Genomic DNA, 15,870 nt, shown 5'->3' with positions numbered 1-15,870 from the left:
TCCACCTGACAACACAAGCTAGTGGCGAATTACCTCGGCCCGGATAACAAAAGGTTCCCCCCCGCACGGCAGTTTGCGATTGCCTGTCTCCGTTCACCCTCTCTCACGCCGAAGACGGTGTCATTTCAGTGCTGCCGGCATCTACCCACACCCCCTGGCGAGAGGGAGATGGAGGGTGTTGGGGATGGGGGAGTGAATGGAAGGTGGTGGGGGGGGGGGGGGGGGGGGGGGGGGTGGGTTGATTGCACAATCTCACGCTGTTATCACGCAGCGGGCATACGCACATCCATCTTCATCCAGTCGGAGAGCGAGAGGCGGCAGGCCAGATCTGTGAATAGACACGGCAGGGCAGCGCAACAGGAGAAAGCTGAGGGCGACGGAGGCAGTCCAGCAGCCAGTACACCCACAATGCTCCCATGATTCTTAAGAGGCGTTTAAACAGCAGCCAAGAGCAGAAAAAAACACAAAGGAAGAAAAAAAAGAGAGGGTATGGTGAATCAGCTTGAATGAGATCTGCTCGCTACCACTGCTGCGCACTGTTTAAAAAGTGGTGCTCAGCATCACTGCTATATTGGTTGGGTGTGAGCACAAGGAGTAGGGATCATTTTGAGATTATAAAAACCCACTATATTTTTCCTGGGCTTGAGTGGGTTGAAGGACTGCATAAGGGGTATAAGTAACACAGTTACCACTGTGCTGTAGCAGAACATTAATGCAGGAACTGCTCTTTTTCAGTGAGAGAGAAAGTGAATCTTTTTGAATGCTCCAATAATTGTCGATGTCACCTAGAACCAGGGACATTTAATTACAATGGCTGTCCACTCCCTGGAGGAAGAGTTCATATGAGACAATGGAAACACATTATTACTGTGAAAGCTCATTTCAATTCAAATGCCTCTTTGTGGTTAGAGACAAGGCCCACCTTCATTGGTTTTGCTGACTAAAGTCTTTGTGGGTTGGGAGAGCAAAATGTTTCTTTATAGAAACCCCCTTCTTTGTTTGAGACCTTGCTGGCATTGATGTGATTTGTCCAGTTATGTCGGATGGCAGCAATCACAAAGCATAGAGGTGATCTAGCCAAACACTGTCACAGACTGAGATTGTCCATTAGAGTCTCTCTGTCCGTTACCATGATCTGAAGCAGAAGACCAAAGAAGAGGGTGCACTGCTGCATGTGTACCTTCTCTCCATGAAATCTAATTGCCGGGACTATTATCAGTACCCCAGGGGTTAAGGACACAATCTTCCCCCTTTGATTTTCTAATGAAAGGGGCAAATTCCAGGGAGAGTGCCTTTAACCTTTTGAGAGATGGATAATCAAGCAGCTTTATTGATTGCTTTGTTTACACACGGTGTAGACTTAGGTGTCCAGCTTTTAGGGACAACTGGTGTTGTCGAGCCAAATAGAGATGTCATTGTCCTTGCTGACTTCCAAGGCCTTGTCAAAGGATCCCAGCAGGGTGCATGAAAGCTGAACCAGCTGTAGCATTTTTCTTGAATGAACACGAAAAATACTATAGTTATTACTATACTAGACATAAATGCACAAAACAAAGTGGGTTAGATAGAATATGTATTCTTGTTTATATTGTGATGTAATCTCTGTCTCCTTTGGTCTCTCTGGTATCTTATCAAAGCAGAACGCAACATCTGCCAGAGCAGCTTTTTTATAGCTCGAAAACCGAACCTCTGCCAAATCTGAAGGTTGTGTACTTTCGCGTCAAAGTTTGTTTTTGGCTCAATTATCCGTTTAACTTTGTTTTCAGGTCCAGTTATTGGTCCAAAAGAAAAAAGGGTCCTCTCACACTCACTCTAAGCTGATACATCGCTATTTTAATGGTCAAATGCTGGAATGTGCAGAATGTCCTTTATTGAATGGCGAAGTCCAACATATGGGCAAAAGTAGGATGAAATATAAACATTAAAAGTCAGAAATGGATGTTGGTTGACTTTGGTCAGTGAGTTTTGTGGAGGGTTAGAGAGCTGTTTGTCCTGTTGAATCCACTTCCCTCAGTGACGCCTGAGGATTGAGGCAGCTATGAAATACTGCAGTACTAACATTCCCATCATTGGGATCATGCCTAAAGTGCTGAACATGGATGCAGTTTGTCAGGATCTGTTGCCAGCCCAAACCCCACCCTGACACACACACACAGACACTCTTTATTAAGAGCAGTTGGCTCTTGTGACATTTGTGAGGATGAGCCCACATTGATCCCAGTGCTTTGTCTCGGTTATGACGGCACTGTTTATGTGCAAAGCCTCTTAAAGGTGCATTAAGGATTAATAGCTATTCGCTAAAGGTATGCTAGCAGCTAAAACTAACGAAATCTCTTGAAATGTGCTGACTTTGACATTATGACAAACTAATTACTCAACGACTGTCCTTACACAGTCAAACATCAATCATGTGCAACACAAGACTAAGCAAGACGGCAAATAAGCTACTTACTAGATTGGCAGAAGGTAATCAAAGTCAGGTCGGCGGGCATCGGCAGACAAAACTACAGAAGGCAGTTATATGCCTATCGACCCTGCTATGCCATTGGCACGGACGCAATTCTCCATATTAAAAGTCATTGTAGCGCCCCAATTTTTTTTAGGCTGTTATTTAAAGGTTAAACTGCTTATCCTAACCCTAATCCTGAAGCATAATTGTTGCATATTGTGCCTTTAATGTTTGGAGACAGTCCAAATGCAGTGTGTTCCTTCATATGCAAACTTAATGACGGCTAATAAATGCAGCAGATTCGACACACGCTAACGAGAGAGAGGACAGAAATAGGCACATTGTGACATTATAAACAAAGGCTCATTTTCTGAAAAGCATAAATAACTAACCAAAGGTCGTTAAGGGAAGTTAAAGTTTCTGAGGCCATTGATTGAATTCACTTCAATCTCCTGTGCCTTGTGTTTATGGATGCCATGACAATAAGCATTGCCAGAAAGTACCAGAGTTTGCCAGAAAAAGGCAGCGAACAACAAGGAACCCAGGGTTCTTTTATCCTTCCTGGTATTCACTCTCCTCCTAGAGTCTGATCTTGTTTGATGTGAGTCACAGCGAAGCCTTACTCTCTGTGTAGTTCCCAGAAGTATGGCTCAGCAGCCGCTGTACATTTTTAAGACTAACTTTGGGTATCAGCCTCCCAATCCCATGCTGTCCCCTGCAAACACAGAGACGAATCCAAGCAAGTGGAGTTGAAGCCACGGAGCGTTGCATAACCCAAAGGGATGTCACACTACAGCAAAAATCCAGTCCAGTGTCCAGTGGTCACTGCACAGAAGCTTCAACCAGGAGTTAATTCTGAAGAATCCTCAGTCCTATCATTTAGCATGTGATCCATCCTAGGGAGTTGTGGTAATTGAAGTGCTTCTGCTCCAATTTGCAGACTTTCTCATTTGTGATTTTGGACACCAGAGGGACTGATCACAGCTTGCCTCTATTTTGTTGGAATTTATATTTATTTATTTATTATTTAAAAGCCTAAATTTGCATTTGCCGATGTTTTTTATTATCAGCCATTGTAACTGAAGGCGGCTAAACATGGCCCATTAATGTGGCTGGATGTTCACTAAAGCATGCTGGGTTTCAGGGAATTGATTGTTGAAAGCTTTTGGTTACAAACCACCACATAAAAATCGCTGGCTCTGTCTTCTCTGTCTCTTTGAAGATTACCGTAAATATCGAATCAAATATCTTAATGCTGTGTCTTGCAGAGCTGTTCACCTGTGGCCCCTGGGTTTTCAGTAGATTAAAACCTGCCCCCGCCCCCCGTCCAGCCCACTCTCCATTTCTACACGTTCCTAGAAAAAAAAAAGTCCCCCCACAGACGCTTTTTTTGGTGATTCTTCACGTGTTTTTTTTTCATCTTTACTGACTGGAACAGTCTGTGGTGGGTACTGGAACACAGGCTTCGAAGCTGGCAGCTCACATCAATCTGACCTGATTTACTAACTGCAGTTGATGAAGTACAATCCAAATACCTATTGTCAAAGAATGGAATCAATATATGAACATATCTAGGCAGTTATTCTTTACAGCAAGAACCCTCCCACGTCTGAAGGTACATTTTGATCCTTCTCATTATAAGAATCATTAAGGCCAAAACCAATATCTGCCTCGTTCCTACAGTTTGAAATGCCACAGTGTGAGAGGGCTTATCAAATTGTATCCCTATCCATTTTACTGTGTACTAGATAAACTCTGACTTTCAATGTTGTTTTAACTCTAAAAAAATAGGATTATAAATTACTGACTTAAGCACATTGAGGTATATACCTACATGTAAAAAAAAGGTTATATTGATGGGGTTTGCATAACCTAAGGTCAAGAATATTCTCAGTGGTATATCTTATCTCCTCATTCTGCATTGCAAATTATAGAAGCAAACCAGCTCAGACCAACTCCTGAGGTTTGATGACTGCTTTTGATAAATCGTCTTAGCTTTGTGACCTCTTGACGTGTTTATCAAGGAATAGTACTGCAGAACTAGAGAACAGTGGTCTGTATGGGGTAGAGTTTTTCCTGTGATTAAGTTAAACGTGGGGTACCAGTGTGTGCCCTTGATGAAAGATTACAGGGGATGTAGTTTTAATCTTGTGGTGCTGCCTCTCAAGGACGTCCGCTGATGCACCTCAAAAGCGCTCTCTCCCTAAAGCTGGCTTTGACGGATGATGCCTCGCTCCCCAAATGATAGGCTATTATTTTACTTTGCAGCGGATAAATGGAATTGGTAGCTGCTAGCTGTCCCTCGCTGTCTGGCACGAACAGACAGGACAGAAAAAAAGGGGAGAGGGTAGAATGGCAGGGAGGGTGGGTGAAAAACTAGTGCTTGTGTCATTTCATGACTGCGCTTTCCATGTTTCAAAACCAACATCTTTTTTTTTTTTTCAAAGGCTGTACCTGTTTGCTCATATCAAATATATTATATTAAGTCTGAGATCCTTTCAAGGGCAAAATCTGTTTCTGACATTGCCATCTCTTTTCTTATTCACAGACCAGCAGTATTCATGGTCGCCATCCCAGTACTTCGATGAAGACAGCTACTCTCCCCCTCCCAAGAATATGAAGGGTCTATCTGGCGGCCGCCCTCAGCTACAGATCTCGTCAGCGCACACGTGCGGCATCTCCGACTGCGAGCACGCACTCGACCACCTGCAGCATGGGCCGGTCGATCCCCGCCAGTCCTACCTGCTCAGCCCGACCGAGAGCTGCCCGCTGGACCATCACCGCTGCTCGCCGCGCAGCTCCATCCACTCCGAGTGCATGGTGATGCCCGTCTCCATGGCCTCGGATCACGTCTCGAGCAGCACCTTCCCCCGGATGCACTACAGCTCGCACCACGAGGGCTCGCGGGACGACTGCTCCACGTCACACGCCGGCGGGAGCAGCAGTGGCGTCGGCGGCAGCAGCGGGGGCGGTGGCGGTGGTGGGGGCAGTGGCGGTGGAGGCAGCGGCAAGATGAACCGCATCCCAGCCAACTTGTTGGACCAGTTCGAGAAGCAGCTGCCCATCCACCGCGACGGCTTCCACACGCTCCAGTACCAGCGCACGTCCACCACGGCCACCAGCGAGCAGCGCAACGAGAGCCCCGGGCGCATCCGGCACCTGGTGCACTCTGTGCAGAAGCTCTTCACCAAGTCACACTCGCTGGAGGGCTCGTCCAAGATGAACGGCACCAAGGGCGACTCGCGATCCGACGGCAGCGGTCACCACCACCACCACGGCCACCACCACCACGGCCATAGCCACCACAAACACAGCAAGCGGAGCAAGAGCAAGGAGCGCAAGCAGCCCGACTCAAAGCACCGCTCAGGCATGGCTGGCTGGTGGAGCTCCGATGACAACCTGGACAGTGACAGCACATACCGGACGCCAAGCGTCATGAGCCGCCACCACGTGGATCACATCAGCCACTGCTACCCGGATGCAGTGCAGGGCCACTTTGGCGACCTCTCATTGAAGACATCCAAGAGCAACAACGACGTCAAGTGCTCGGCCTGCGAGAGCATGGCCATGGCGCCTGAGGGGAAGTTCATGAAGAGGAGCTCCTGGTCCACTCTCACCGTCAGCCAGGCCAAGGAGGCTTACAGGAAGTCCTCCCTGAACCTTGAGAAACCTGTCATGCCTCAGGACATGAAGCCCTCCTTGAGGGCTTGTCATTACCTGCAGGTGAGTGCTTTGGGGAATTGCGTTTTATGAATGGTTCATGTTGTCTTTCAAGCGTTGGTACTGACTGACTATTTGCACTTGCTCTCACCCTGGAGGTATGCAAAGCACACTTCAGTTCCTTCAGTTCACCTCAGGTCAGTTCCTGCTGTTCGTTGTGTGAGATGAAGCCACGAGATAATGAATACGGCTCTGGTAGAACAGAGGGAGGCAATCGTTTGACCTCAATTGACCACAGCAGTCAGCTCATTCAATATTTTATTATACTATAAATCAGAACAAAGATATTCTGCACATTTAAAGGTAGCGGTGACTTTATATCTTCGTGTGTCATTTTAGCTGTTAACAGTTGCCTACAGTAACTGGGAGGGCTAAAGTGCATTGAGTAAATCCAGAAAGGGAGAAGGATTTACAGGCTCTTCTAGTGAGAATGGACCAGTAGCCATCCAAAGGCATTGTGCTAATGTTAAGAAATATTGCAAACAATGGGGCAATTTGACTTGCATTAACTGGTCAGCAAGAGCTTGTGATTTTATAGTCAGTGAGCATTTCATAATCCTAACCATATCTGACATTAGCAGTGAGTTCACATCAGGAGCAGTGAAGCTGTGTGTTAATACTTATGGCTCCATATTATTTTATTTAAGTGTCTTAATACGATGAACTATAGAATTGATGACCAAATGGAAGCAATTAATGACTCTCTCGTTGTAAGTTACCTGTTCAGCCTCTTTACTGGTGTGGGATTCTCCCTTATGTTGCCTTGTATTGTATCTGTAAGAGTGCGCTGTCGTGTGAGAATACTTACCTCTTATCAAGGCATTTTATTCTGTCAAACAAGGTGAATAGCAGAGGATTAAATGCATGGGGATCAATCCAAACCTAATCATTATTGTGCACTTGGATGCTTTGGATAATCGTTTTAGCCGTGTGCAGGATTCGAAGGCTTTAACACTCTAAGGTCCAAGGCCTTTTAGACTTTTCTAAGTTGACTGACATGCCTTGATGTTTTTGTACATTTTGCTTAACTAAAAACATTGATGCACAAATGGAATATATGATTCTATTCTAGAAGACCTCAGCAATAATATTAGAAAAGGGTTCAATGTTTCCGTGGTTGTTCTTTTTATGTCTCTAAGACGAAAACTCAAAAAAAAAAATATCCCGGACGAGGGATATAGACCTTTTTTAAGGTGCCACCATGCCGGCGACACTGTTGCCGGAGCACTGGAGCGTTACAGGAACCACTGGTGTCAACATGGTGGTCTTTTTCTTACTATACATCCCATGCTGCTCAGTTCTGAGGCTGTGTAGTCTAAACAGAGTCTTATAAATACACTATACACTATGATGACAGTGTCTAATGTCAAAAAAGACCATGTCTGTCAGCCTAATGGGATGCTGTGAGGGAGCTCTCTATCTAGCGCTGCTGTTTTTCTTAAACAGATTGTTCTGTGATAATTACCTGATTATCCCTCATGAGGCGCTTTGTTCGCTCCATACTGGTTAATCAGATTGAGCAAAATGCCTCAATGTCAATTTATGCAGGCACGATCTGGAAGTCGTTAAAATATCTATCTCTGTTTATTTGTGTTACTGTGTTGATTGTTGTTTTTTAAATGAGAATTGAAACCAAGGAACCATTATGGGGTCATTGCACAGTGAAAAGCTGTACATGTACACAGTTGTTCTCTCAAAGCTACCTGCACTGACATGCACTGCACATATTTCTCTGTTGGGGACTTAATTGCATTTTGGGGGTTGATAAACACGGGTCCAGAAATAGCTGCAGTATATCACTGGGCTATATTTGGGTCCTATTATCAATGCAGCCGCGTGACGCACGGTCCTGGGGGAATTCGTGCTCTGGCTTTGATGTAAGGCACCCAAAAGGTCTTTGGATTCACATTGGGCCAAAATGAGAGAAAATAAAGGTGCTATTTTGGTCAGCTTTCCTCAACAAGGGCAGTCAGGCAGGTATATTGAATTGTTATTCAAGGATGGAGTTTTAGGAAGGCTGTCTTTTAAACTTCCACAAACTTGTTGCTATGTATCTTCCTTAAGTTATTTATTTATTTAGTTAGCTACACGTGTTTTCATAGTCCCCACTTTACATGCAGAGTAACTGGGCTTCTTTTCAAATTTCAACCCCCTTAAGGCACAATTCACCTCGCTGATGACAACTCTTGAGAGCACTTGAGACTCTGCAGAGCGAGTCCACCTGTGCCTGCTCCGTGTCTCCACCAAGCCACCAATTGTAGCCAGTATGAGGGGCTTTGGGAGAGGACCACTGATTTATTTTTGTCGTCGATACTACAGCCACAAGGGATGAAAAAACACAACGTTGCTGCCTGGGTTAAAATCAGAACTGCTGACAATTACGACTATCACTGGAGAAGGTACTGCATCATTGGTGGAACGGTTCCCAATTAGTCCCCAATTATTCTTCCACCTGAACTTCCCGCCCCCTTTGCAGCCCCATCACTTCCTTTGGAATGGGAGGCTTGATTCAGGCGCTAGAGGTGGCGGCGCAATAAAGTGTTAAATTAAGTGAGAAAGAGGGTGAGTGAGCCAGTGCCAAGAGCCAGGCTCATCACCACCTGCCACCTCGTTTACACTCTGAAATCGGCTCCCTCTGGGCACTGGAACCCTTTTCTCTCTCTCTCTCTCTCTCTCTCTCTCTCTCTCTCTCTCTTCTTCCTCTCTCTCTCTCTCTCTTTCTTTCTCTTCTCCCTCCTCTTCTTACACACACTGTCTCTTTCGACTTCCATGTCCACATGGCTCACTTACTCTCTCTCTTATCTCTGTCTTATCTATCTTTTCTCTCTGGATCTCTCTGTAGATTAAGGTGTCCCTCAGCCCCCTTTCTCTCACTCACTCACCCTGTTTTCCATCTCTGTATCATTTTGTCCCTCTTACCTTGACTTTCCTACTCTGTCATCTCTGTCTCATTTGCTTCTGGCTGCGGCAGCTCCATGGCTCTCGAGTCTCTCTGGGTTCATTTTCCCATCAGCAAGGTGACATCTTCCCGTCTCTCTCATTGGAATTCCGCTTTCCCACCAGAGCAATCATCCCAGTCCAGTGCCACTAGTCCATGCTGTATGGTCCAATATATACTGTTTTGACATGCTGTAGGAAGGCTTTGTGGAAGTGTGAAGCATTTTGGATTGATATAACAAGATATGCCAATAGACCCCTCTTGGTGTGCATAAACATACCAACACTATTAGGCTGATGTACAATGTACAGAGAGCCAGTTCACAGAAATTCAATTTAGTTTATTGCTTGTGAATTATAGTGTAGTGTAGAACACCCCCCCCCCCCCTCCCCCCCCATTATTTGTTTCATTATCACAACATAATCAGAATAGGACAAATCCACTGTTAACTGTTAACTTTAAACTAGTCTTGACTGACACGTTTTTAGCACTAGAATACATTGCTGTGAAGTGCAGCTATTAGTCAGGGTGACAGAGGTATTTTTTTAGTGATCCAGTGTTTAGAGAGAGGCTTTTTTATTGATCTAGTGTCTAGAGAGAGGCATTTGAAGTGATCCAGTGTTTAGAGAGAGGCATATTTAGGGATCTAGTTTGTAGAGAGAGACATTTTTAGTTATCTAGTGTGTAGAGACATTTTTAGTGATCTAGTGATCCAACAAGCTAGATGTAGCTCCTCTTTAAAATTCCCTACCATAAAAAAGCATACTATAATGGCAATGAATTCAGTTTTCCTCATAAACGAAGCTCCCCTGCGAAGAGTACAAAGTGACAATTAGGCTTTGATAGTTTCGCTGATTGGGCATTGCGGTAGGATTTAATAAGCCAGTTAATTAGCATATTGACTTGCCAAAAGTGAACAGTTCAGAGGGAAAGAAAGGAGAAAGAGGCGCCTCGTGATGAAGGACAGGCTAAACTGCAGTTCGGGCAGAAAGCATAGGGCTTCTCCCAGGGTGAGGCTTGACAATGACTCAATAAAGCACAGCTTCTTGTTGTCGTGGATACGGAGAGCTGGGATCTCTGTCCTCTCGAGCTGTGTGCGTGATGAAAACATGATCTTTCACGGCTTTGTGAGTCTCACTGCAATAAGCATGCCCTGTGTAAGTAGACACGAGAGAGAGAGAGAGAGAGAGAGAGAGAGAGAGAGAGAGAGAGAGAGAGAGAGAGAGAGATGGAGCTGGAGAGAGGAAGAGAACGAGTGACAGTGACAGTTTTGCCCAGGCATTAGTGCCTCCACAGACATCAAAGGCCCTCTGAAACCTCGAGGAGGTCCTGATGTGTCTTGGCACGAGGGGAGCAAGTCAGAGCCAGCAAGCCTCATCCAATCCGAGGGCAAGATTGTGAGGCATCAAGAGGGGGAGGGGGAGAGGGGAGAAAGGAGGGTTTCAATCCCATCCACCCCCACCTACCCACCAGCATGTGAGGAGTCTGTGACATCCTTATGTAAGCCCTGGTACCATTTACTTCTGCCTCGGCCACAGGAGGCAGGCCCGCTTGTCATCAGCTTTAGTCGCGTTGTCATCGCAAGATCGCCTCAGCGGAATTGACTTGCCAAACTGCATCTGGAACTTCAGAGGAGCCACGCCTCCCTCAGGAAGGATGAACATGCATGATCTCTCACACACACAACTACACACACATGCCCAAATGCCTTCTCTGCTCCCCTTCACAAATGCACACTTAGCTTAGCACTTAGCGTCTGACCAAGGGCTTGCGATTTGGGGGTATGAGCACTTATCACTGGTGCCCTGCTCTGGTAGTGTTTAAGGCAAAGGCTTCATTTTAAGTTGCACATCTTTCAGCTGATTTCAGAGTGGCTTCATACTGTGAGTGAAAAATGAATGACTTCAGATGGGAATGAATTTTCTTCTTCTTCCTCTTCTTCTTCTACTGCCCTCCAATCTCTCCACTTTATCACTAATTTCAGATTAAACAAATCTCACCACAGCTTGCACCTGTCCTCTGGCAATTTTCTTTAATTAAACGTCTAAAAATATCAAACTCCTCGAAGACTTAATTAACCCAAAGACTTCAGTGTTTACACAGTGCATGTTTGTCCTCTGTGTGTGTTTATGTGGGGGAGCTTTCATCCGAATGTGTACATTGCTTATGTGTGGGCGAGTGTGTTCATAAGGAAACGTGTGATACATGCGGAGAAGAGATGGTTACACTGGCAAGGCAACATTTGATGTTGACATTGCATAAAGTCCCATGAAGCGGACTTACAAACCTGTGGGGACAAGCGACACACTGCATTATCTGTCAGTCAGGGCTGACTCATAGACTTAGATGGATTTGCATCCAGCGCATATTTATAGGTCAGTTACACAGATGTAGTTTTTGACCCCTTCCATTATTATAACTGCTGAAAACGAAGCTGTGTGTGAGAACTGGGGTCATTTAGTGAACAGTTATTCAGGCTGTTTGATGTTAATGTGTTGGAATAATAACAGCATGAACGCCTTTGGCTACTGCTAAATGAGAATGATGGCCATAAGGCAAAGAAGTGTTCACTTCTGTCAGAATTCTTCCCATTAAATACCGCAGTCTCTCCATAATTGACAGAGTAAAATGTTTCACTTTATGAATAAGCAACTGTCTGTTGGGATGATTATGGGCTTTTAAGTGTCAATTTGTTATTTTTTGGTCATTGGAGTTTCTTACTAATATCGTGTTTGACTCTACTTACTGTTAAACTAAATTACATTATTACACTGTGGTTTTTAAATAGCACACACATTTAAACCGTGTTGTCACGGTGATTCTGGTGCGTATAAAATCAACCCAAACCCTCTGACCTTTCTTTAATCTTCCTTTTTCCACCCCGTTGACCCGTGTCGTTGCCGGGCAGCTGCCAAACCCTGTCATCAGCTTTATAATGACAATCATTAGCGGATGTCAAAAGCTTGCCTATTGGCACTGTACCACATCACAGCCCATGGTCTCTGAAGGATGACAGAATGTGTGACGGAGATGACACACTATTCTCTCTAGAGCTGTGATCAACACCTGGTCCATTAGTAACCTTCGCCAGAATGTTCTGTGTGTTGACGCAGGCCAAGGCTAAGAAAGGGCTCAATGCTAAGTAATATGATCAAGGAGATAAAAAACTTTTCTTGAATGCCATCAAAGATACCGGCACATTGTTTGATCATGCGTGGTATTGTTACTAATGAAAAGCACATGTCCATTATCGTGATGAGCTGGGTTGTACAGGCAGGGGCTGTCATGATAGATAATGCTGGTGAGATGGGAGAGATTGGCCTAATCAATTATTGCTAAATGAGAGGGGAGTCACTTAAGCCCCTTTCACATATGAAATCCATTAAATTGTCAGATGAAAACAATCCGTAATTGATGACGAATTGACATTCTCACTTAGTTGTCAATCACTGCCACGTTCATTGTCTTCATTCACACATGAAATAGCATGTTACGGAATAGTGACTTTGGGATAGTTTAGTGACTAAAATAGAGCAATAATTCATGGCACAGTCATAGTTACGGTCTCATGCCAGTTCACCTAGCTATCTAACTCTAGTTTAGAGAGCCTTCTGAACAGTTGCCAATTGCCAGGGTGTGTTAATACGATCTAATTAGTTGCTAAATTAATTAAACGTATGTATTTTGGGGGCTTCACAGTATTTATTTTAGTTGTATAAGTTAAATTGAGAAGACTGTAAGATTAACTAGATGACTAGCTATCATTTCATGCAAAAGGAACTTTAAACGGTTTAAGGTTATTTAAAAGTTTCCTTAGCTCGCTAGCTAGCTAGCATAGCAACTAGGAAACTGTACCAGCAAAGCAACACCATTTTCTGCATAGATCACAAACAAAGTTATTATTATTTTTTTTAAATCAGCTCACCAATAAAAAAGTTAATGAAGGGGGAGAAGACAGCCCCACCCCTCGCCCTTCTCGGATACAGGAATCTCATTGCTCGCATTCCCACTTGAACCGTGACAGAAGATTGTCGTTAATGTTACTAGGTCCCCAAGGGAAATATTAAAAGAGGCACAATAGGTACAACATTGGCTACCACTCCCACACGACACCAATACAGCAGAATAGCTCAAATAAACAGATTTCAATGTGAATGGGAATCTGGTAGAGAGTTTGTCATTCATTTACATGTCAAAATATACGGTTTGCATACAAATAAACATATAAAAACACACATACAGGGACACACACACACACACACACACTCTGTCTGTCTCTCTCTCTCTCACACACACACACACAGTCCATACCTGTGGGACACAGACACACAGACACAGTGTCTCGCCCTACTACAGTGTTTAGTGTGCCTGAGGGCAAATTGGAACCCTAGGGTCTGGCATGTATGTGGGTTGGCATCTCGGCTACAGTCTGGTGTTTGTGAGTGTATGTGTATGTCTGTGTGTGTGTGTGTGTGTGTGTGTGTGTGTGTGTGTGTGTGTGTGTGTGTGTGTGTGTGTGTGTGTGTGTGCTCTAAAAGCTCGCACTGAGCCTGACTCAGCCCCTGCTGTAGCCACTGTAATTGAATTCTGTTGTTCACCTCAAGTGAAGATGTGCTTGTATAATGCCAAAATCTGGCCCGACTTTTTGTATGGGAGTCAGTCATTGGCGCAACAGCGGCACTGAGTGGGACTTGATGCTCTCTGTCCTCTAAGTGGTGAGACAATTTACCTCCCTGTGACCCAGGGGACTGCGGCTCCTGCACCGACAGATTCGCCAGCAAAGAGGTCAGCATGGTCCATTTTCACATGTTTGTTTTCTGTCTGTGTTGTCATGACAGAAAGAGTGACTCTCCAGTCCTAAACCCCTTAAGTGTTTTTTTCATGAGCTCTTTGAAAAAGGTGAAGAGTCTTACATGGAGTACCTCTCCGCATAAAACGTTCCTGTGGATTGCACTGGGTTTTTCATACTTTTGTTAAAACAGTAGGGTTTGTTAGAGGTTTCGTAGTGGGACTTTTGTCTGTATTCCTCTGTTGGGACGAGCATCAAAAAAACTAAATGTTCTAAGTTTCTACGTACAACATTTGATATGGGGAGAATTGACTTACTATAAGAGCTCAATTCTTGATTGATACAGATTTAGTTTTTCTGTTGCTGGCGCGTTCCGCATGCATCAAAGACAACTTGTCACAGAGGAGTCACTGTTATTTCATCCTACACAGGAGTGTGTTTTCGCCTCGCTTGTGAAAAGAGCGCTTTGTTTAGCAGTAGCCTCTAAATAGGACCATTTTCTATGGTTCTGGTTTCTTACAGTCCTCTCATCTGAATTCTATAGCCCCATGCGGGGACACTTCAGCTCCAAATGACCCTTTGAAAATGAAAAAGGCTCTCAGAAGTGAAACATTTTAGCTTGGTGGTCAAATAGAGAACAGAAAGTGGTAATAACATGCAGGTGGTTTTACAAGTGACCATGCCATTCCAGGCATAAAATTACTTCTAGAAAGCAGTATGCGCCTTTTGCTATCAGCTACATTAAATCAAACAGCATATGCTTGTCATTGAGTGGACCCATCTACTCGAGGTGAGGAGAGATGCTAGTTTCCTCCTAGAATGATCATCACTGACTCAGAGGGTAGAACATTATCTGGGAGGAGTTTAACACTAAAAAGTTGGCGTCTCACAAGCATGTAGATGTGTGTTATCATGTGTAGATGTGAACAAGAAATAATGAAATCTCATGGCAAATGTTAAAAAGAAGTTTAAAAAGAACTGATATATTTGGGTATACAGTTATTCTTTTAGTCAGGAAGCAAGTAATAGCATTGTTTCCATGGCTGTGAGACTCCATCCCGTAGCTTTGACTTAAACAGTGTGTGTGTCGCCCCATCTCAGGTGCCTCAGGATGAATGGGGCGGTTACCCCGGCAGCAACAAAGACGATGAGATCCCATGCCGGCGGATGCGCAGCAGCAGCTACGTCAAAGCCATGGGTGACGAGGAAAGCGGCGAGTCCGACTCCAGCCCCAAGACCTCGCCGCAGAAGAGCGCCCGCTCCGACGCCCTCGTCAAGTCCGTCCTGCAGAGGCAGCTCTCCGACTCCCAGTGGTAAGTCCGCCGCTATCCCATCACCCACTGCACCCCTTCTCCCATGCCTACTCATCATTCGTCTGGGTGACCTGCCCCTCATATCGCCCCCTAGTGGTGTTGGAAAATGCCGGCTACAGCTCACACATCCCAGTGTGTGTGCATCAATCATGCTGAATCCATGCATAATGTCTTCCTGAGGCTTGTTTGCCTCACGAAATATGTGGCAACAGCAGTGGAAAGGAATTGTGGAACACACTGTCCGATGCAGAAGCATTCCACCATGAAGCAGGTGTCGGTCTAAAGCTCTCCAGATCCCCTGTCTGCATCAGACTGTGGGCAACGTGCCTCCAACTCTTTGCACCAACGCCATCCTTTTATCTTACCACACCATTTATACGTTGACTCAAATGAGCCGACAAGTGCGTTATCTCAGAAGAAAGTTGTTTGAGGGCTCAAAGGTTGAGAGTGATGCGCTTGGAAGTCAAAGAGTGAGGAGGAAAAAATTGGAACGCCTGAGGTAAATAACACTGAGACGATGGAGATGCTTTTCCGGCAAAAGTCATTCAGTTTCACTCAGAGTCTGTTGAGAGATTACTGATGGTGAACAAAAGGCCTCCTAAGGAAGCCTTACTGGGACATCAGATTAAAACAAAAATAACAAACAAAAAAACCTTTTGCA

General features: G+C 44.9%; 1 protein-coding gene across 1 annotated transcript in view; it reads left to right on the top strand.

Moving 5' to 3' along the window:
- The window catches only part of dlgap2a (discs, large homolog-associated protein 2a), a gene marked incomplete at its 3' end in the record, with an annotated part of 141,233 nt that overhangs the window by 83,614 nt on the left and 41,749 nt on the right, over positions 1 to 15,870 (top strand). The window contains exons 3-4 of the mRNA XM_080850497.1: positions 4,998 to 6,172; positions 14,998 to 15,209. Of these exons, the coding sequence (XP_080706623.1) occupies positions 5,066 to 6,172; positions 14,998 to 15,209 (1,319 nt within the window). The 5' untranslated portion in view covers positions 4,998 to 5,065. The remainder of the gene's footprint in view (positions 1 to 4,997; positions 6,173 to 14,997; positions 15,210 to 15,870) is intronic.

The sequence above is a fragment of the Sprattus sprattus genome, assembly GCF_963457725.1.
Source record: "Sprattus sprattus genome assembly, chromosome: 13".
Lineage (NCBI taxonomy): Eukaryota > Metazoa > Chordata > Actinopteri > Clupeiformes > Clupeidae > Sprattus > Sprattus sprattus.
Note: the sequence above shows the minus strand (reverse complement) of the source record. Positions and strands in the feature narration are given on the sequence as shown.